This window comes from Bos indicus x Bos taurus, chromosome 1 (assembly GCF_003369695.1).
Source record: "Bos indicus x Bos taurus breed Angus x Brahman F1 hybrid chromosome 1, Bos_hybrid_MaternalHap_v2.0, whole genome shotgun sequence".
Lineage (NCBI taxonomy): Eukaryota > Metazoa > Chordata > Mammalia > Artiodactyla > Bovidae > Bos > Bos indicus x Bos taurus.
In genome coordinates this window covers 87,413,878-87,437,962 of record NC_040076.1, presented here as the reverse complement: position 1 = coordinate 87,437,962, position 24,085 = coordinate 87,413,878, and the positions used below count along the sequence as shown (strand labels likewise).

The 24,085-nt window shown below is 37.5% G+C and overlaps 1 protein-coding gene across 1 annotated transcript in view; it reads left to right on the top strand.

Annotated features, from left to right (window-relative positions):
• The window catches only part of MFN1 (mitofusin 1), a 45,704-nt gene that overhangs the window by 18,835 nt on the left and 2,784 nt on the right, over positions 1–24,085 (top strand). The window contains exons 10-17 of the mRNA XM_027540391.1: positions 3,296–3,417; positions 5,349–5,475; positions 5,648–5,752; positions 6,115–6,217; positions 6,353–6,582; positions 8,363–8,515; positions 10,272–10,468; positions 12,380–12,514. Coding sequence (XP_027396192.1) covers positions 3,296–3,417; positions 5,349–5,475; positions 5,648–5,752; positions 6,115–6,217; positions 6,353–6,582; positions 8,363–8,515; positions 10,272–10,468; positions 12,380–12,514 — 1,172 coding nt within the window. The remainder of the gene's footprint in view (positions 1–3,295; positions 3,418–5,348; positions 5,476–5,647; positions 5,753–6,114; positions 6,218–6,352; positions 6,583–8,362; positions 8,516–10,271; positions 10,469–12,379; positions 12,515–24,085) is intronic.

The window sequence follows — 24,085 nt, the reverse complement described above, 5'->3', positions numbered from 1 at the left end:
ACTTTTTGCCAAAGCTCAAATTTGTTACCTTTAAAATTAATTTTGATAATTTATGATTTCTTATTAATTGATACATTGCTGAGAGTTTATAATTTAGTATATAATTGTTTATTTAAAAATTTTTGTATTCCTTTCCTATATCTGTCTATATACCTATATATAGATACATCATTAAATAAAGTATATAAGAAATATATATATTTTAATATTAATTGAGATTTGTCAATGATTTTATTGCTTTGCTGTATCCTCTAAAGATTAATTGAATAATTTATCAGCTTATAAATAGCATTTTTCGGTTGTTCGTCATTCAGTTCAGCTAATGTTTACAGAAAGTTTTTTTCTGCTTTCATTATAAAAGGGAATGAATTTGTTTGTGAGTGTAGCTTTGGATGTCTTCCATGGCTTTCAGTATCCAGATTTCATTGTTGATTAATTTTTAATTATAGTTTTTGGCATTTCCTACTCAATACAGGAGTTATTAACATTCAGGTATTTTGATTCTTCCCATATGACTTTTCTTGATTTCTCTTTTTTTACGTTGTGATGACAACATGTGGCCTTAAATGCCCATTTTCTGTTTTCAGAATTGACTTCTGTTTGTGTGTGTGTAGTCTTACGGTTTTTGTGAAAAGAAAAACTGTACCAAGTTCATCATTTTATCAAACAATCTGATCTTTACCATAGACCTCTTGAGATTCATTTGATTTAGAAGAAGCTGAAAGGTATATGGTATTTTGGTGTTCTTTCTTGCACTTCTTCTGTCAGTTTAAAATATTTCCAAGTAACACGTTTGGAGTGGTAAATAGCATGTTTTTAGGTATTTGGGGTCTTTTATCAAGGGGACTTGACAAATTTGTTTTATGTTTTAATTACACATAACTATTAATATTTATAAATTTGTAACTATGTATGACTAGTTGTAAGCTATTTTCTTTAGATGTTAGTAGAAAATCAGAAGATCTTAACTGAAGTGTGATTATTGTTTTGCTTCTAATCTTTAATAAGTTTTCAAGCAGCTTCTAGCATATTCTGACAAGATGGAATTTAAATTGTCTGGTGTGGTATTTTAAACTTCACCTTATGAAAGCAGAGTTCCTGATGAAATAAGTCTGGTACTACTGCAGGCTATATGTGACTTCCATGGAGATTCATAAGTATGTTAGTGTATATAGGACTCTGAGAAATGGTTCGGTAAAGCTTTATTTAAATCAGCATTTCCTATACTTCGTTTGGAATAGAGTATTTCTTTTGTAGTTGACTTTTGATATTTTTCTGAGCAGTGGGAACATCAATGTGGCATACTTTTTAATTAGAAAACAATTGCCTGCTTTCTTCTTTCTACATATTCACTACTGTATATTTTTGGATCAAGGAATAACTTGTAAAAGATTTTTCCTTTTTGTCTAGTCTAGCTCTAATACTGTGCTGTTATCTACAAATTTGGGGTCTTCATTGCTGATATCTAGATCTGCTTCATCGAGGAACATAGAATTTCTTTTAACGTTTTTTTCTTTTAAAACTATTCTTATTCTTTTATAATAGTTTTGTAAAGGTTAATTTGGCAATTAATGAGACAGTTATTTAAAGTAAAATCAAAGCTTTGTTTTGGTCATTAAAAAATAAGCAGTTGATATTATGGTTGATATTATGTAGTTTTGGTGGCTTTTGCTCTGGCATGTACAAAACAGTAATACTCTTAACTTCCTAACACTAATCTTTTCAAGATTAATGATAATTGAGAAACTTATAAATGAGCTTGATGATGAGCAACAATGAGACTATGCTCTGAAAAAAGTAGTGGGCTCTGAGTTAAGCAAACTGTTAGCTAAATGAATTATCCTCATGTACCCTGGAGCTAAAGAAATGAATCTGTTTTGTTTTCTACCCACTCCAGTATTCTGGCCTGGAGAATTCCATGGACTGTATAGTCCATGGGGTCACAAAGAGTCAGACATGACTGAGTGCTTTCACTTTCTGTAAAGTGAATTGAACAAAATAATCATTTTAGAGATGTGAAGGCTTAATATAGATTATAAATAGGACATTGAATAGGACAGTGCTGCTAGGGTATTGACTGCCTTTAAAACTTGAAAGCTATTTATTTTGATAAAGGATAGTATTACTTTAGGAAGTAATTATCACAGTTCGTACCAGTTTTATATTAAGCTCAAGAAAATAAATTCATGGAAATATTAGAGAGTTGGAAGGTATATCCTTCTAAAAATTTATTGTAAAAAATAAACATGGTGTCCTACAGAACATCTATTTTGGGTATTGACGTTGTGACCCAGATGAGTGTTCCTTGATTGTTCGAAGACCAGCTAACATTTCTCTATAGATGCTTGAAGTTGTTTTCAGATGTTAATGTCAGTATAGAATTAGACTTTCTATGAATTAAAAGTGAAAGGCCAATTTTAATTTAATAATTTTGCAAAGATTGAAGTGATGAATCACAATAAATGTTTTAAATAACAAGCAGTATGCACACATACTGAAATTGAAACAATTTTACAAAAGAAACATCCATGATCATATGTGACGCATTTTGATGTATTATTCTCTGTGTAAAAAATACTCGTCATGAATCACTGATTTGTACAACTGTTAGTAAGTTAAGAGCTGCAATTAACTTGAAAGTAAAACATGAGATAACGTATCATTCTGACCTGTATCCACACTCTATATTGTCCCATGACAATAATGGGATTATCTTAGAAATAGCTATAGATATTTTCTATAAACAATTTAAAATACTATGTTGTGTACTGTTAAAAGAGTATTTTTCAGTTTGTTCGGGCTTTAATCTGTAGAAGTTCTTTCATGAATTTTATGTGGCATCATTCAACTAATTTTTCTCAATGTAGAATTCTGGTTCCATGGCTTAAGAACTTTATGAGGTTATCAATTACAAATTTGAGAAAGATCAAGATAGATGAACTAGAAATAGATTAAAGGTGATCCAAGTAAAATTAGTAATCTAATAGGAAATCTTTTTTAACATTGAAAATAGTACCCTTTTTAATTTGTTTTTGAAGATAGTATAGTCAAAGATCCATTGCACATTACTGTGTAAAATTACACAAAGCTATGAACTTGCTGTTAAAGTTTTTTTACTTTTGAATCCTTGACTTTTTTTAACCTTTATAACTTTAAGTTGTGTTTATGTTTCATTTATTTTTTTTTCCTTATGTCAGTTTTGGTTAATGTTATGAACAGCAAGTTTTTGTGTTTAAATTCCTGAAAATGCTTGGATGGAATTACAGTAATGTGTTATGGCTTGGGCCCCTCGCAGGAGTGTATCTCGCAGTCAGCAGTGAAAACAAAGTTTGAACAGCACACTATCAGAGCTAAACAGATACTAGAAACTGTGAAAAACATAATGGATTCAATAAACGTGGCAGCAGCAGAGAAAAGGTATGAATTCATTTTATTGCAAAATAAAAATTATTTTTGTGTCAGTATAAAAAGACTGATATAAAATTTTTATTATTATTGAATACCTTTCACACTAACATCAGCCTGATAGGTTTAGCTGATGCCTACTTGCATGTTTTTTAATCAGTATTTGAAACTGTTAAGCATTTTTTTTTTTTAACAACCTTAAGCACATATTTACATTCTCAGTATTGCATTCTCCAGAGAAGGCAATGGCACCCCACTCCAGTACTCTTGCCTGGAAAATCCCATGGATGGAAGAGCCTGGTAGGCTGCAGTCCATGGGGTCGCTGAGGGTCGGACATGACTGAGCGACTTCACTTTCACTTTTCACTTTCATGCATTGGAGAAGGAAATGGCAACCCACTCCAGTGTTCTTGCCTGGAGAATCCCAGGGACGGGGGAGCCTGGTGGGCTGCCGTCTATGGGGTCGCACAGAGTCGGACACGACTGCAGTGACTTAGCAGTAGCAGCATTGCATTCTCAGAATATGATCTCAGTATTCTTATGTGTGAGTTGTGAGTTTTAAATGTTTAGTGACTTGGAAATATCTTTAAAGCAGTGAAAGAACCATTTCTTCAAACAGAATTTTTCAAAGTTCAAAACAGGTGACTTTTTTTTTACATTCAACCTATTACTCATCTTTTATTTACTCATATGTTGAAATCTTGAAATCATTCTTTTATGCCAGTTGTGGTTTTATATCAGCTGGTAAACAAGCAAGGTGGTACTACCTGCCAGCCAGAAGGTGAACTTGGTAAGCATTACTCCATATGTCATACTGTAGTACAGTATTTTATTCCATTTATTGTCTTATAATGATGAAAACGAACACAGAAACCAGCACTATTCAAAGAAAAGGGTAGTTCTCACAAACTTGGTACACTTGAAACTAAGATCAAGATGTTATTAGATGTTACAAGCATAATGATGTTAAGCCTCAACTGAACCTTTAAGTGAACTTAAGCCAATCAATGGAAGGATATAAAGCATCTAAGATTAAATCCAAGACGATATCAAATTGGAAATTTTAAATATTTGATCTTGCTGAGAAGAAAACTCCTCTCATATCTAGGTCTGTTGCCTAATTCTGGCACTTTTGCAGGATGCATTATGTATAAAATTAGAGAATTTGCAGCATAATAAACACAAGGGTCAGAACCCAGAGTCTGATCGCTAGCCTTGTCACAGTGTTTCTGTTTATTGAACTCAGTTGCTATATTACGGTAGCCAAAGTAAGTATTGGTCCACTGGGTTGACCTTAATTTTTATAAAAATATAAACATTGAAATAAACCTGGCACAAAAAACAGGTGTGAATTGAGGATGGTTTGTAACTCTTTTAGCTAAAGATATTAAAAAAAAAATCTCAGGCTTTTGTTTTCCTATATCATCCAAGGGTTAACAGATTTAGCAGATAGTAAATATTCTAGGCTTTGTGGGTCATACTGTCTATTTTGCAGCTACTCAGTTCTGCAGTTTAGAGCAAAAGCAGCCGATTACACCCAGTAGGTACATGAATGCATGTGACTGTATTCCAAGGAAACTAACAAAAACGAGCAGCTGGCTGGTTTGAGCTTGCAGGGTGCTTTATTAAGTAGACTCAATAATGAGTGAGTTCTATTTTAAATATTTGTATCTGTGAATTGGGTGCAGATTTAGAATCCTTATTAATCCTTTGTGGGATTCAGGTGCCACAGGAGCAGAGAGAGAGCAGTTTCTCTCCAGTCATCTGTAAAACATTTTATGAGTGAAATGTTATTTGAATCCCTTTTAGATGTTGAAATACAAGGTTTTTTTTTTTTTTTCTTATATCACACTAACAGATGGTTCAATATATGTGAGTGTCTCCTTAATTTCTTTAGAACTTAAATGTATCCTGAATATTAATTACTCTTCATACTACAATAGGGTTTATTCAATAGAAGAGAGGGAAGACCAAATTGATAGACTGGACTTTATCCGAAACCAGATGAACCTTTTAACACTGGATGTTAAAAAAAAAATCAGGGAGGTTACAGAGGAGGTTGCAAATAAGGTGGGTAACGTTAGCTTTGTGATAATATCTGGGAATGATAATACTTTTGATAGTGCTAAAAATATTATCCATCTGTTACTTTAAAAGAATATCAAGTTTTTTCATTTTGATTTTTTTGAGTAGTCAGTCATCTTGTTTAAATTTTCTAATTTTGATTTTTTTGTATTTCCAGGTTTCATGTGCAATGACAGATGAAATTTGTCGACTCTCTGTTTTGGTTGATGAATTTTGTTCTGAGTTTCATCCTACTCCAAGTGTACTGAAAGTATATAAAAATGTAAGTTACATTAAGTGTTATTCAGATACAGTTTACTTATCTTGCTGCTGCTATTGCTGCTGCTAAGTCGCCTCAGTCGTGTCCAACTCTGTGCGACCCCATAGACGGCAGCCCACTGAGTCTTATTCCACTCTTCAGTGATTTGGGCATTTTAGTGTCTTCATGGCAATCAGTACAGGATTAAACTGTTAGATCTCCTATGCATTCTTATAATAAATATAAATTATAAAATACACAAGAAAATTATCCACTTCAAAAGAATAAAGTCATTTCAGTGTTTACTACTTTTTTAGTGTTTTTATAAAGTCTGTATATGTTCTAGAGAAGAAAATAATGTGGACACTTATCACCATTGTTAACAGGAGTTAAATAAGCACATAGAAGACGGAATGGGAAGAAATTTGGCTGATCGGTGCACCAATGAAGTCAACGCTTCAATGCTTCAATCCCAGCAAGAAATTATTGGTAATATTTATGTCTGCAAGTTCCTATGTAGTTTTTTCATATGTATATTTATTAAAATATCTTTTAGATATCTTATAAAATGTAAAACATTATTTACTGTTGTTAACCGAAGTATCATAATTTGGTTCTTTCTAGAAAATTTGAAGCCATTACTTCCAGCTGGTATTCAGAATAAACTACACACACTGGTTCCTTGCAAGAAATTTGATCTTAGCTATGATCTAAATTGCCACAAGTTATGTTCAGATTTTCAAGAGGATATTGTATTTCGTTTTTCTCTGGGCTGGGCTTCTCTTGTCCATCGTTTCTTGGGCCCTACAAATGCTCAGCGGGTGCTTCTAGGATTATCGGAGCCTATCTTTCAGGTATCTATCTATATATAAATATTTTTTGGTAGGCTTTTTTTTTTTTAATTTTCTATTTGTGTAGGCTTTTTATTAGGTGGTTATTGCTATACTGTACAGGTGTGTATCTGATTCTACCAGTTGAGAGTCTCTTTTTATTTCATTTGTGTGATTTTCTCTGTAGAACTAGCTTTGTCAGCTTTGCTTATTTGTACGGTAATATTTATGATATAGAGCCATTTTAGAATTAGGTATACTACTATGTTTAAGGGAAAGCCATTTCCCAAATTTTCATTCAATACTGTTGTAGGTTACTCTGCATTCACTTTTGATATTCTATTTTGTAAATTTTCTAATCTTAATCATAAAAAAAACTATTTTGAATTTATCAACTCAGTAATTTTTCAGGAAACTTACAGTGTTTTAAAACCATTGCCACAATCCAGTTTTAGAACATTTCTGTCACCCTTGAGGATATGCTTGTGCCCGTTTGCAGTCAGGCTTCATTTCCACTGCCAGCCCTACTGCTAGTCAGGTTTCTCTAGCTATTATTTTTGCTCTTCCTGGACATTTCCTATGAATGGAATCATACAAAATGTGACTCGCTACTTTCACTTAGCATAATGTTTTCAAGATTTGTCATCATACTGTATGAATGTTGTAGCATGTATCAATCAATATTCAGCATTTCTTTTGTATCACTGAATAGTATTCTGCCATGGCTGTCACACATATTATTTATCCATTCATCAACTGATGGACATTTGAGTTGCTTGTACTTTTTGGCTATTACGAATAATGGTGTTATAAATACCCATATACTGTTTTTATGTGGGCATGTGTTTTCATTTCTCTTGAGTATTTAGGAATGAAATTGCTGAGCCATATGGTAACTCCATGTTTAACTTTCTGAGGAACTGCCAAACTGTTTTCCAAAGCAGATGCACCATTTTTCATTCCACCAGCAATGTATTAACATTCTGTTTCTCCACGTTCTAATCAAGGCTTTTTTTTCTGGCAGATACAAAGTTGTATCTCATTGTATTAATAGTTTCGATTTGTGTTTCCCTAATGACTGATGATTTTGAACATCATTTCATATGCTTATTCTTGTATTTCATTTTATAACATGTCTATTCAAATTTTTTGCTCATTTTTAAATTAGGTTATTTGACTTCTTACTGACTTTTAAGAGTCCTTTACATATATTCCAGATATAAGTCTTTATCAGATACATGATTTCAAAATATTTATGTTTTTCTAGTCTGTAGCTTGCCTTTTAATTTTCTTATGGTATGTTTTAAAGTGTAAAGGTTTTAATTTTTATTTTATTATGCTTTCATTTTTTATTTTTATTTATTTATTATTTTTGGCTGCACGGCTTGTGGGATCTTAGTTCCCTGACCAGAGGTTGAACCCAAGCCCTTGGCAGTGAAAGTGTGAAGTCCTAACTACTGGACCACAAGGAAATTCTCAAGGTTTTAATTTTGAAGCCCAATATTTCTTTAAAAGATTGTGTTTTTGGTGTGAAAAAAATTTTATGTGCAGTTTTAATTTCTCTTGAGACTTGAGGGCCTATTGTTATAAGACAGACTCATTGTATATTATAAAAATCTATTCTTTATGGTTTCAGACCATTTTTATTTTCTTCATGTATTTATGGTAAACTCATTAATTGGAGTCATTCTTTTTGTAGTTTTACTGCTGTAATTTTAAAAGAGAATTTAATAGAATTTTTTAAATGATTATTCCATGTATAGCTGTTTAATTGAATTAATTCTTTACCCCTCAACCTTATCAGCTCCCCAGATCTTTAGCTTCTACTCCCACTGCTCCTTCCAACCCAGCAACACCAGATAATGCATCACAGGAAGAACTCATGGTTACCCTAATAACAACATTAGCCTCTCTTACATCTAGAACGTCTATGGGCATCATTGTTGTTGGAGGAGTGGTAAGAAACAGTACCTTTTTTTTTAGAAACATTATTTTTTGGTGTAATTAAAATTGAAATTTTTGCAAAGCTACCTGCTAGATCAGGAAAAGAATGTTTACTTCTGTTTCCAGATTCTATAAGATGATATGAAAAGTTGTAGGTTAAAATTAGTGAACTGAGTTTCGTGGATCTAATCTTTAAAATTTTTTAAATATTTATTTGTTTTTTAATTTTTTTTAATTGGAAGATAATTACTTTACAATGTTGTGTTGGTTTCTGTCATACAACAGTGTGAATCAGCCATAATATACATATATCCCCTCCCTCCTAGGCCTCCATCCCACTGCCCTAAATATTTATTTTTATATTAAAATATAATTCACATATAAAATTGTATTAGTTTGAGGGGTACCACAGGATTTAATGTATGTATGTATTGTGAAATGGTTATCACAACATACATTTTTAAGTAATATTTCCATCACAGCACACAAAGAAATAATACTTATACATTGGAATAACAATGATCCAGCGCCCTTATCTAGCCTTCTCCAAATACCAAAGAGATCACCTTAAAGTATTAAATGTTATTTTTTGTAGTAGTTCTTACATGTTAAAAAATTTTTTTATGTCATTAACAGCATAGGTTTACTTGTTTTCCTTTTTTTTAATTGACATGTAGTTTGATTTACAATATTGTGTTTTAGATGTACAGCAAAGTGATTGTTACACACATACAGACGTGTATATATATATATATATATATAGCTATTTTCAGATTCTTTTATAGGTTATTATAAAATATTGAGTATAGTTGTCTGTGCTTTAAGTAGGTACTTGTTGGCTACTTTTTTTTTTTTGGCCTCACTGCGTGGTATGTGGGATCACAGCTGTGTGTGTGTGTACGTGCACCTAGTCATGTCTGCCTCTGAAACCACACGAAGAAGCATGAGGTTCCTCTGTCTGTGGAATATTCCAGGCAAAAATACTGGGATGATTGCCATTTCCTACACCAGGGGTTCTTCCTGATCCAGGGATCAAATATGTCTCCTGCATTGGCTGCTGCTGCTGCTGTTGCTAAGTCGCTTCAGTCGTGTCCGACTCTGTGCGACCCCATAGACAGCAGCTCACCAGGCTCCCCCGTCCCTGGGATTCTCCAGGCAAGAACACTGGAGTGGGTTGCCATTTCCTTCTCCAGTGCATGAAAGTGAAAAGAGAAAGTGAAGTTGCTCAGTCGTGTCAGACTCTTAGCGACCTCATGGACTGCAGCCCACCAGGCTCCTCCATGCATGGAATTTTCCAGGCAAGAGTACTGGAGTGGGGTGCCACTGGCAGGCAGATTCTTTTACCACTGCACCACCCAGGAAGTCCCCATAGTTCCCTGACCAGGGATCAAACCCATACCCCCTGCAGTGGAAGTACAGAACCTTAACCACTTGACTGCCAGGGAAGTCTATTTTATATATAGTTTGTTTTGATTTTTTAAACTTTTGACCTAAAAAAATTATCATCCCTTTTGAGATACATTGAATCAACTTACCAAATACTCGGCAGGTTATAAAAGTTCTTGCCTGCTATTTCTGTGCTGCTCCTTTTTCAGCTTGATTTTCAGTAATTTCGTATTTTCTTATAGAGAAGGAAGATAACATTTTTTAAAAAATGGATCTAACTCAAGGATCTGTACAGAGCCAATGCATTTTCTAAAATGCCTTTTAGTACAGTCTCCCTAGTAGTATCTTTCTTTCTCAAAGTAAGCTGTGAATTTATCTTACAGATTTGGAAAACTGTAGGTTGGAAACTCATATCTGTTTCATTAAGTATGTATGGAGCTTTGTATCTTTATGAAAGGCTCACTTGGACCACCCGTGCCAAGGAGAGAGCCTTTAAACAGCAATTTGTGAATTATGCAACTGAAAAACTGCAGATGATTGTTAGCTTCACAAGCGCAAACTGCAGCCATCAAGTACAACAGTAAGTTGAAAGATTCATCTGTGTTTTTGTTTTAAAGCTTTACTGAAGTATGACGTACATGCAGAAATGCATGAATAAGAGTACCAAAGAATTAGCACAACGTGGACATATTTTATAATTGCCACCAAAATGGAAAAAATAGAATGATCAAATAGTGGGCTCAAAATAAATGCATGGTGGTTATTTTTTACTATTACAGCCCAGATTTATAGGCATGATTTTTTTTTAAACTCAAGAGAATTTTATAATAATAATAAATACCTGGGTCTTCTGAGTTTCTTTTATGTATCTCAAATATTTGGTAATTTAGTAAAAATACATAGGAGCCCAGTCAAATCGATGCATACATAATATTCTGTATTAGGGTGCTACTGACACCTGAATTAGAAAGTTTTCTGAGCTAAAGATAATTGCAATTTAGTAGAAGAAGCAACATGTACATAATTATTTTTAAAAAAGATGAAAAATGATAGGTAATGAGAGCTTCATAATGTGAGGCTCTAGAATCTTAAAGCATAAAAGACAGTGGATCAGTAAAGGTCTCCTGGAGGAGAGGTAGCCTGATGAGATTTGAATGTGCAGAATAGAAAGAGGGAAACAGAGAAAAGAGCCCAAACTAGAAACATGAGATAATTTCAGTGTGGCAGATGTGTACATAAGAGCGGTCCATTGGAGTGTAAGCCTAACAATAGGACAGGTTTGGATAATCAGGAATCTTGGGAGTGACATCATTAAATTTAAGCTCTAGAACAGATAACTTGGCAGTGGTATAGTGTGTAAAATGGTTTAGCCTCAGGAGACAAAAACTGCCAGAAGATTGAACTGTTTCAGACACAAGATCAGAGCCTGTAATAACCTATTTAGAGCTATAGGGAACGGAAACAACAAGGTCACAGAATTGAGACCACTGATTTAGTTCATTCATTTCCCAGATATTTATTGAGCTATTTTATTTAATGGTGTTAATTTTGATTTATTTATATTAATGAGGATGACATAGACCTCCAAAAGAAATCAGTCGAGGTTCACATTTCATAAAAAGAGAATGAAGCTTTCCATTCATCATTATCAAACATTAATCACCTACCATGTGACAATAACTATAGCTAAAAGTTATGGTAGATTACAAGTTAAAGATAATGTGTTCTTTCTTAAATGACTTTAGACTTCAACAGAGGCAACTTCAAAAAATTATTCCAGTTAAAATAATACTAGCCAAATATTAATGTAGTAAAATGTTAAAATAGATGCTTCAATTTGTCTAACCTTGGTATTTGGTCAGATGAGGAGAGATGGGAGAGGGAAAAGACCATGGGAAAGATGAAGATGGGCAAAAGAATAGGAGGATAGTTGCAGAGAAAAACAAGTCAGTCAATCAAAGTCCAGTGGTACACACCTACTAGGCATGCTCCCAATAGCAAACACACAATATTTGCCAAAGTCCACGTATTAACTAGCACACAAATACACCCTTTGACTCTAGAAATGCAGTTAAATTAAATGTTCCTATAAAGTATTTTTGACTAAGTCACAGAAGTTCATGAAATTTCCTTTCCTGTTTCCAGTAATTTATTCTTATTGGTAGGGGATGAGAGTAAGGCTTATTATGTTTCTGAAGAAATATACCCAACCTTTGCCTTTTTATAGCTTACTTACATTCACAGCAAAATGGCAGAGTAGTTATTACCTGTTGAGCATTTGTCTTGAGGCCAGATGAAATCAAGCCCACAGTCATATTACGCTTACAAGTACATACACTCTACCCTCCCTCATACCATTCTTAGCAATGTTCTTTGATACCTTATCTCTTAGGGATTTTTTAATCTTGTGATTTTTTTAATGTAAACTTTAAAGCTTATTCATTTTAAAAAGACATTCATAACTGCTGATAAAATTGTTTTTTATTTTAAGGGAAATGGCAACCACTTTTGCTCGCCTGTGCCAACAAGTTGATATTACACAAAGACATCTGGAAGAAGAAATTGCTAGATTATCCAAAGAAATAGATCAATTGGAGAAAATACAAAACAATTCAAAGCTCTTAAGGTATTTGACCCTTTTCTTCTCAATAATATGAACATTTACTTGTCTCATTACCAAAATACAATTATATAAAATTGCTAGCAAATTTATGTTAAAATTTTTGGCTTTCTGCATTGGCTTAATTATAATTTTCCATAGTTAATTCCATATGTTTTATAATTTCAGTGAAAACTAACTTCAACAGCAAAAAAATATGAATTTAAAGGGATTTTTTAGATTCAGACTTAGAGCCCTGTGTTAAGCTATATTTGTCCTTTTTTAGAGCAGTTCTGTTATTAAAATTATGAGTTTTCAGTCCTATATATCCAGGATTGATAACGTTTCTTCTCTGTGGGGACTCTTAGGTATACTTAAATTTGAAGCAGCAGAAGTAAACAAGATATCCTAATATAAAGTGGAATTATGGTTTAATATGATTTTCTATGGATTGTTTGTTTTCCATTATTGTTTCCCTAAATAAATTCTGCTTTAGAGAGTCAAGACCAGAAGTATTAGCGCAAGGTCTATACTTCTTGACAGTTCTTAACTTGCTACCCATTAGCTCGCTCAACTACAAGTCTAGGAGAATCACTAAGCATCATTTCATTTCTGCTACTACTTACCAGGGCACATGCTACATATCACATCAGATCAGATCAGTCACTCAGTCGTGTCCGACTCTTTGCGACCCCATGAATCGCAGCACGCCAGGCCTCCCTGTCCATCACCAACTCCCGGAGTTCACTCAGACTCACGTCCATCGAGTCAGTGATGCCATCCAGCCATCTCATCCTCTGTCGTCCCCTTCTCCTCCTGCCCCCAATCCCTCCCAGCATCAGAGTCTTTTCCAGTGAGTCAACTCTTCACATGAGGTGGCCAAAGTACTGGAGTTTCAACTTTAGCATCATTCCTTCCAAAGAAATCCCAGGGGCGATCTCCTTCAGAATGGACTGGTTGGATCTCCTTGCAGGCCAAGGGACTCTCAAGACTCTTCTCCAACACCACAGTTCAAAAGCATCAATTCTTCGGCGCTCAGCCTTCTTCACGGTCCAACTCTCACATCCATACATGACCACAGGAAAAACCATAGCCTTGACTAGACGAACCTTTGTTGGCAAAGTAATGTCTCTTGCTTTTGAATATGCTATCTAGGTTGGTCATAACTTTCCTTCCAAGGAGTAAGCGTCTTTTAATTTCATGGCTGCAGTCACCATCTGTAGTGATTTTGGAACCCCAAAAAATAAAGTCTGACGCTGTTTCCACTGTTTCCCCATCTATTTCCCATGAAGTGGTGGGACCGGATGCCATGATCTTCGTTTTCTGAATGTTGAGCTTTAAGCCAACTTTTTCACTCTCCACTTTGACTTTCATCAAGAGGCTTTTGAGTTCCTCTTCACTTTCTGCCATAAGGGTGGTGTCATCTGCATATCTGAGGTTATTGATATTTCTCCGGGCAATCTTGATTCCAGCTTGTGTTTCTTCCAGTCCAGCGTTTCTCATGATGTACTCTGCATATAAGTTAAATAAACAGGGTGACAATATACAGCCTTGACGAACTGCTTTTCCTATTTGGAACCAGTCTGTTGTTCCATGTCCAGTTCTAACTGTTGCTTCCTGACCTGCATACAAATTTCTCAAGAGGCAGATCAGGTGGTCTGGTATTCCCATCTCTTTCAGAATTTTCCACAGTTTATTGTGATGCACACAGTCAAAGGCTTTGGCATAGTCAATAAAGCAGAAATAGATATTTTTCTGGAACTCTCTTGCTTTTTCCATGATCCAGCGGATGTTGGCAATTTGATCTCTGGTTCCTCTGCCTTTTCTAAAACCAGCTTGAACATCAGGAAGTTCACAGTTCACATATTGCTGAAGCCTGGCTTGGAGAATTTTGAGCATTACTTTATTAGCATGTGAGATGAGTGCAATTGTGCGGTAGTTTGAGCATTCTTTGGCATTGCCTTTCTTTGGGATTGGAATGAAAACTGACCTTTTCCAATCCTGTGGCCACTGCTGAGTTTTCCAAATTTGCTGGCATATTGAGTGCAGCACTTTCACAGCATCATCTTTCAGGATTTGGAATAGCTCAACTGGAATTCCATCACCTCCACTAGCTTTGTTCATAGTGATGCTTTCTAAGGCCCACTTGACTTCACATTCCAGGATGTCTGGCTCTAGGTCAGTGATCACACCATCGTGATTATCTGGGTCGTAAAGATCTTTTTTGTACAGTTCTTCTGTGTATTCTTGCCGTCTCTTCTTAATATCTTCTGCTTCTCTTAGGTCCATACCATTTCTGTCCTTTATCGAGCTCATCTTTGCATGAAATGTTCCTTTGGTAACTCTGATTTTCTTGAAGAGATCCCTAGTCTTTCCCATTCTCTTGTTTTCCTCTATTTCTTTGCATTGATCGCTGAAGAAGGCTTTCTTATCTCTTCTTGCTATTCTTTGGAACTCTGCATTCAGATGTTTATATCTTTCCTTTTCTCCTTTGCTTTTCACTTCTCTTCTTTTCACAGCTATTTGTAAGGCCTCCCCAGACAGCCATTTTGCTTTTTTGCATTTCTTTTCTATGGGAATGGTCTTGATCCCTGTCTCCTTTACAATGTCACGGACCTCCATCTATAGTTCATCAGGCACTCTATCTATCAGATCTAGGCCCTTAAATCTATTTCTCACTTCCACTGTATAATCGCCCAGCCGACCACCGCACCCCCAGTCCACGCGGGCCCCAGCTCCCTCCAGGTAGGCGGCGGCTGCGCGAGCAGCGGCTCGTCGGTGCGCCCCGCGGGGGCAGGAGGCGCCGCGGATCCGCCCTGGCGGAACCCGGCCTGGGAGGCGGCGCGGGGCCGCCCGGGCGGAACCCGGCTCTGGAAGGCGGCTCGGGGTCGGCGAGGTCCCTCCTTACTCGAAGACTGGGGACTCTGGGAGGCGGACCTTGCCTGGGAGGGACGGGGCGGGTGCGCCTCGATGGCACTCCGCTGGGGTGCGGGGACCGCCGCTCGGCCGCCGCTTCGGGCACTTCCTGGGCGGCTCGGACCTCTGGCTCTGGGCAGCGAGGGGGCGGTCAGTGGTCCTTGGCCTCCAGACCCCTAGTTCCTCTCCGCGCCCGGAGGCTCCTCCGGGGTACTGGAACGCGAGCTCTTGTTTGTCCCGAGAATAGCGGTTATTCAGGGCTGCCCAGAAGGGTTATTGGGTGGTGAGCGCTGGGAGAGATAAAAGTTCTCTACCGAGTGCTAAAAATGAGTCCAGTGGTTTCATGTTAGATTTATTTTGAAAAGGATGTGATGCTCAATATTTGGTGGATATTTGGTGGAGGTGGAGTTTAAGGATTTTGAATACTTGTAAGTTCAGTACATGACAAAATGTTTTTTTCCTTTTCTCTCCGTAGTCTTTTTCTGCTTCAAAACACAAATGATTGCCTTGTAGTTTTATTGCTATTTGGTAGAGGAAGATAGATAGATAGATAGAATTTCCCAAAGTTTAAGAACAGACTTTCATTTGTTTATGGAAGCAGTGCTTTGTTATTTTGCATCTCTCTCTCTCCCTTTTTTTCCTTTTTTCCTCTCCCTTCCTTTTCTCTTAGTAAGGATGCGTCTTTCTCCCTCCACAAGCAAAATAGCTCTGTCTGTGGATTAGCACCCTACTGGAAAGTTTTCTAAGACATTCGGGATTGCATTGTTGATGCATTCTAATCATCTTAGTATTGCAAACTAAGATTGTGACCTTTAAAGCGCATCTTCTAGAACAGAAATAGACCACACACCGATTATTTAAGATGAAAGAGAAGTCATTACTAGTTGTCAAGGAAAACGACGGTCTATAGGATAAAACTGTATGCTTTGAGTCTCATTGCCATTGCACATATTAAGACTCTTATGTATGGGGTTTTGGGGTTGTTATTACTGATTCTAGGCTCTGAAAGTTTATTGTATTTTTCAGAATTTAGTTAAAGGTCATTTAAGACTTTCCATGTTACATTTTGGTTTGTAGATTAATTTGAAAGTAAAATAGAAACTTAAAATACTGTTTTATTCAGTGTCCTTAATTCTCTTGTGTGTATATGAATTTATAAAATTATAAGATTGGGTAATATTGCTTGTAATAGATTTATGTTCATTTCTTTGTGAGCTGTAGGTATTCCTTAGTTTATTCTGAGTTGTTAGCAGTTAACTTGCAGAATAGTTTCTATTATTACTTTCTCCAGCTTTATTGATATAATTGATACAGTTAACATAACATTGTGTAAGTTTAAGGTGTACAGAGTGATCATTTGATATATAAATTGCAAAATGATTATGGAAGTTAAGGTTAGTTAATACATCCATCACCTCCTATAATTAGCTCTGTGTGTGTGTGTATGTAGGATATTTAAGATCTGTTCTATAGCAACTTTCAAGTATGCAATGAAAGTGAAGTGAAAGTGTTAGTTGCCCAGTTGTGTCTGACTGACTGCCTCCCCATGGACTGTAGCCCACCAGGCACCTCTGTCCATGGGATTTTCCAGGCAGGAATGCTGGAGTGGGTTGTCATTTCCTTCTCCAGAGGATTTTCCTGATCCAGGGATTGAACCTGGGTCACTCCCCCATTGCAGGCAGATTCTTTACCATCTGAACCACACTGTAGTCACCATGTTGTACATTAAATCCCCAGAAGGTATTCACCTTATAACTAGAGGTTTTTAACATTTGATCAACATCTCCCTAGAATGGTTTCTTTTAAATCATTGGCACTTTAGTATGTCAGCATATATTTTTACACTTTTAAAAATAGATTCTGGGACATTCTGAAAATTGAGAATTGGAATTACGTGGACATTTTTTTTTCTCTTACCAAATACCACCTGCGTATGTGCATGATCAGTTGTGTCCAACTCTTTGTGACCCCATGGACTAAGTAGCCCACCAGGCTCCTTGTCCTTGGGATTTTCCTGGCAAGAATACTGGAGTGGATTGCCATGACCTCCTCCAGGGGATCTTCCTGACCCAGGAATTGAACCCAGGTCTCCTATGTTTCCTGCACTGCAGGCGAATCCTTTACTGCTGAGCTACCCAGAAAGCCCCAAATACTGCCTGAGATGGTGTGATTGCACGGATTCCTTTCAGGCATGTTATTGTAGAACTTTACCTTGTTAATCTGTGTTGATTATAGGAACTACTTATTAAACATATGTTCTGGGCCAGGTACAAGAGACAGAAATTTGATCCCTGGTTCGGGAAGATCCCCTGGAGAAGGAAATGGCAACCCACTCCATTATTGTTGCCTGGAAAATTCCATGGGCAGAGGAGCCTGGTGTGCTACAGTCCATAGAGTCACACACAGTGGAACACACCTGAGTGTGCACACTCATCTGGGCCAGGGGCAATGCTGTACATTATTCTGTTTATGTCCTATATTAACATGATAGGTAAGAAAACTGTGGCTCTGAGATGTTAAGTAATAACTTGCCAGTGGTTATGTAGCTATTAGGTAATTCATTTGGGATTTAAGGCCAGACCTCTCTGTGAAGTTTATGTTCTTCCCTCTGTGCCACACTGACAGCATCATGAGGAATAACCCTGTTACTCATTAGCATATTAGTAAATTTTCCAAGAGGTTCCCAGAGATGTGAGTTTGTTTTTCTAGCACAATCATTATTATCTGTCAGTGCTATTATACAGATCCTTGTTTTAGTCATTCTCTTCTCACCTCTTTTCCTCTTAAATGTCTAGCTCAAGTTTGAAACTTCCCACTTGCCAGGGCAGAATTTCTCCTACTGCCATTAATAGATTGTAATTGTTTAGTTGCTAAGTTGTATCCAACTCTTTTGTGAGACTCCTCTGTCCATGGGATTTCCCAGGCAAAAATACTGGAGTGGGTTGCCCTTTCTTTCTCTAGGGGATCTTCCTGACCCAGGGATTGAGCCCATATCTCCTGCATTATCACGTGGATTTGTTATTACTGAGCCACCAGGGAAGCCCCACATTAGTAGGTAGTGTTAGCTTAATTATCCTTCTAAATAATAACCCTATTTTTATATGAGTTCTCTAGAGCCATAGATATTAGTAATTTGGAAGGTTACAAACAGGATGGCAGTCTATTTTGGAATATGGGAATTCTTCAATGTCCCTCAAATTAAGCAGAAGGAATTTTGATGGATATTTCCTTCTGTAGTTATCCTATCCCTTCTACATCTTCAATTTCAGTTTCTGTGCAATCATTTAGAAAATAATGCAAACATTCTGTTATGTCTTCCATCTTAAAATTCTTTCTTGATCCAGTATTCTGTCCCATTTCTCTGTTCCACATGAAGAAAACATCATAATTTTGATATAGCAAAAGTAAATAGAGAAGAGATAACCAGAAACTAATTAGTTACCTGCGAGGAATGGGTAGGAACAGAGTAAAAGGGATGGTGGAGGGAGTGGCTATGCTCTGTTAAACCTTTTTGTGTAGTTATGAGTTTTGGAAACTTTTTAATATTTTATATATTTTTTAAAATGAAATTAACAAGGTTGGGAGGGAAAAAACTTCTAAAACTGAATACAGACAGCAGCAAATTAACTGACTGTACTTTAATAACAAATTCTCAGAATAAAAAAAAAATGAATCCAAGTAAACTTTTAACACAGAATTTGATTATATACCTTTAACCTAAGATAAAAGGACTTACAAAAATAAAAACAAGAAATCTTGAATCAGGTGTATTAGGCTGTTATGTATAGTGGTAGAGAAACAGCAATTTTACAATTGTTCTGTGTGTATTATAGGACTGAGCAAATGAGTAAATTCCTTGCTATGTTGGGAACTAGGATTTTCACTGTAGAAGAAGGGAAATAAAAATAGGAAATAGAAGAAGGCAGTGAAGACCTCGGCAATGTTGGATGGGAATTAAGAGTTATCCATATGAACTTGTGATTAAAATATCCATTCATACAGGCATGCATATAATTCCTAACTCTGTGTAACGAAAGGGCTAGAACTAATGACACCCTAGTAGCAGTGAGCGCAGCTAGTTTGCCCAAATCAATGGCAAATTCCAGGGCTCAGTTCAGTTCAGTCACTCAGTTGTGTCCAACTCTGCGACCCCATGGACTGCAGCATGCCAGGCTTCCCTGTCCATCACCAACTCCGAGCTTACTCAAACTCATGTCTATTGAGTCAGTGATGCCATCCAATCATCTCATCCTCTCGTCCCCTTCTCCTCCTTCCTTCAATCTTCCCAGCGTCAGGGTCTTTTCAAATGAGTCAGTTCTTAGCATCAGGTGGCCAAAGGATAGGAGTTTCAGCTTCAGTATCAGTCCTTCCAGTGAATATTCAGGACTGATTTCCTTTAGGATGGACTGGTTGGATCTCCTTGCAGTCCAAGGGACTCTCAAGAGTCTTCTCCAACACCACAGTTCAAAAGCATCAATTCTTTGGCACTCAGCTTTCTTTATAGTCCAGCTCTCACATCCATACATGACTACTGGAAAAACCTTAGCCTTGACTAGACGGACCTTTGTTGGCAAAGTAATGTCTCTGCTTTTTAATATGCTGTCTAGGTTAGTCATAGATTTTCTTCCAAGGAGCAATCGTCTTTTAATTTCATGGCTGCGGTCACCATCTGCAGTGATTTTGGAGCCTGCAAAAATAAAGTCTCTCACTGTTTCCATTGTTTCCCTATCTATTTGCCTTGAGTGATGGGACCGGATGTCATGATATTAGTTTTCTGAATGCTAAGTTTTAAGCCAACTTTTTGACTCTCCTCTTGCCCTTTCATCAAGAGGCTCTTTAGTTCTTCTTCCCTTTCTTCCATAAGAGTGGTGTCATCTGCATATCTGAGGTTATTGATACTTCTCCAGGCAGTTTTGATTCCAGCTTGTGCTTCATCGCGATGGACGTGAGTCTGAGGGAACTCCAGGAGTTGGTGAGGGACAGGGAGGCCTGGCGTGCTGTGATTCATGGGGTCGCAAAGAGTCGGACACGACTGAGTGACTGATCTGATCTGATCTGATCTGTGCTTCATCCAGCCCGGCATTTTGCATGAAGCTGAAGCTCCAATACTTTGTCCACCTGAAGTGAAGAGCTACTCATTTGAAAACACCCTGATGCTGGGAAAGATTGAGGGCAGGAGGAGAAGGGGACGACAGAGGATGAGATAGTTGGATGGCATCACCGACTCAAGGGACATGGGTTTGGGTGGACTCCAGGAGTTTGTGATGGACAGGGAGGCCTGGCATGCTGCGGTTCATGGGGTCGCAAAGAGTTGGACACGACTGAGCAACTGAACTGAACTCTGCATATAAGTTAAGTAAGTAGGGTGAAAGGATAAAGCCTTGACCTACTCCTTTCCCGATTTGGAACCAGTATGTTGTTCCATGTCCAGTTCTAACTGTTGCTTCCTGACCTGCATATAGGTTTCTCAAGAGGCAGGTCAGGTGGTCTGGTATTCCCATCTCTTTCAGAATTTTCCACAGTTTATTGTGATCCACACAGTCAAAGGCTTTGGCATAGTCAATAAAGCAGAAATAGATGTTTTTCTGGAACTCTCTTGCTTTTTTGATGATCCAGCGAATGCTGGCAATTTGATCTGTGGTTCCTCTGCCTTTTCTAAATCCAGCTGAACATCTGAAAGTTCACGGTTCACGTACTGTTGAAGCCTGGCTTGGAGAATTTGAGCATTACTTTACTAGCGTGTGAGATGAGCGCAGTTGTGCAGTAGTTTGAGCATTCTTTGGCATTGCCTTTCTTTGGGATTGGAATGAAAACAGACCTTTTCCAGTCCTGTGGCCACTGCTGAGTTTTCCAAATTTGCTGGCATATTGAGTGCAGCACTTTCACAGCATCATCTTTTAGGAATTTAAATAGCTCAACTGCAATTCCATCACCCCCACTAGCTTTGTTCATAGTGATGCTTCCTAAGGTCCACTTGACTTTGCATTCCAGGATGTCTGGTTCAAGGTGAGTGATCACACCATCGTGATTATCGATTATCTGGATCGTGAAGATCTTTTTTGTATAGTTCTTCTGTGTATTCTTGCCATCTCATCTTCTGCTTCTGTTAGGTCCATACCGTTTCTGTCCTTTATTGAGCCCATCTTTGCATGAAATGTTCCCTTGATATCTCTAATTTTCTTTAAGATATCTGTAGTCTTTCCCATTTTGTTGTTTTCCTCTATTTCTTTGCACTGATGACTGAGGAAGGCCTTCTTATCTCTCCTTGCTATTCTTTGGAACTCTGCATTCAAATGGGTATATCTTTCCTTTTCTCCTTTGCTTTTTGCATCATTTCTTTCTCAGCTATTTGAGAAAAGCTCCTCAGGCAACCATTTTGCCTTTCTTCTTCCTGAGGATGGTCTTGATTACTGCCTCCTGTACAGTGTCACAGACCTCCGTCCATAGTTCTTCAGGCACTCTGTCTATCAGATCTAAGCCCTTAAATCTATTTGTCACTTCCACTGTATAATCTTAAGGGATTTGATTTAGGTCATACCTGAATGGTCTAGTGGTTTTCCCTACTTTCTTCAATTTCAGTCTGATTTTGGCAATAAGGAGTTCATGGTCTGAGCCACAGTCAGCTCCTGGTCTTGTTTTTGCTGACTCTATAGAGCTGCTCCATCTTTGGCTGCAAAGAATATAATCAATCTGATTTTGGTGTTGACCATCTGGTGATGTCCATGTATACAGTCTTCTCTTGTGTTGTTGGAAGAGGGTGTTGGTTATGACCAGTGCATTTTCTTGGCAAAACTCTGTTAGTCTTTGCCCTGCTTCATTCCGTATTCCAAGGCCAAATTTGCCTGTTACTCCAGGTGTTTCTTGACTTCCTAGTTTTGCATTCCAGTCCCCTATAATGAAAAGGACATCTTTTTTGGGTGTTAGTTCTAAAAGATCTTGTAGGTCTTCATAGAATCATTCAACTTGAGCTTCTTCAGCATTACTGGTTGGGGCATAGACTTGGATTATTGTGGTATTGAATGGTTTGCCTTGGAAACGAACAGAGATCATTCTGTCATTTTTGAGATTGCATCCAAGTACTGCATTTCGGACTCTTTTGTTGACCGTGATGGCCACTCCATTTCTTCTGAGGGATTCCTGCCCGCAGTAGTAGATATAATGGTCATCTGAGTTAAATTCACCCATTCCAGTCCATTTCAGTTCACTGATTCCTAGAATGTCAAGATTCACTCTTGCCATCTCTTGTTTGACCACTTCCAACTTGCCTTGATTCATGGACCTGACATTCCAGGTTCCTATGCAATAGTGCTCTTTACAGCATCGGACCTTGCTTCTGTCACCAGTCACATCCACAGCTGGGTATTGCTTTTGCTTTGGCTCCATCCCTTCATTCTTTCTGGAGTTATTTCTCCACTGATCTCCAGTAGCATATTGGGCACCTACTGACCTGGGGAGTTTCTCTTTCAGTATCCTATTATTTTGCCTTTTCATACTGTTCATGGGGTTCTCAAGGCAAGAATACTGAAGTGGTTTGCCATTCCCTTCTCCAGTGGACCACATTCTGTCAAATCTCTTCACCATGACCCGCCTGTCTTGGGTTGCCCCACGGGCATGGCTTAGTTTCATTGAGTTAGACAAGGCTGTGGTCCTAGTGTGATTAGATTGACTAGTTTTCTGTGAGTATGCTTTCATTGTGTTTGCCCTCTGATGCCCTCTTGCAACACCTACTGTCTTACTTGGGTTTCTCTTACCTTGGGCATGGGGTATCTCGTGATGGCTGCTCCAGCAAAGCACAGCCATTGCTCCTTAATTTGGACGAGGCCTATCTCCTCACCGCTGCCCTTCCTGACCTTCAACGTAGGATAGCTCCTCTAGGCCCTCCTGCGCCCGCGCTGCCTGTATAAAAAGTTTGCAATGTCTGCAAATTGGAGAGGCTGTCCTTGCGTCCTGAATTTTGGAACACAAATATCTGTCCATGGTATCTCAGTCTGATCAGCAATTACATTCTCATTGCGTTTCTGTTCCAGAGTCTCTGAAAATGTGACTGCCTGTGACTTACCACCAACATCCTTACAGACAGACAGACACACACACAGAATCTGTCCATGCATGGTATTTCAGCCTGATCACCAGTCACATTCTCATTGTGTTTCTGTTCCAGTTTCTGAAAACGTGACTGCCTGTGACTTAGACCCCAACATCCTTACAGATAGACACACACACACAAAATCTGTCCATGCATGGTATTTGTGTCTGATCAGCGGTCACATTCTCATCGCATTTCTGTTTAGAGTCTCTGAAAACTTGACTGACTGTGACTTAGACCCCAACATCCTTTCTCACACACACACCCCACCCCCCACCGAAGCGAATTTCGTGTGTTCCATTGCTCCTAAGTTAGATCATCCCAAATACAGCTTTTCAAATTTGGTGAAACAGTATCCAATAGAAAACAATTTTTAACTGAGGTAAGTTTTTATTTTTTCATCTTGCTATAGTTAAAAAAACAAACCTGATTACTGGTACTTATGTATCTCAGGAGCATTTTCTGGAGAAATACACAGTGGAGTTCACATGCACATTTAAATTATATGACCTTGACAATATCCATTTAGCAACATACAAAACAAGACCAAGAAGGAAAGAGAGAGATTCATTTAAGTATGTGTGTGCACCAAGGCA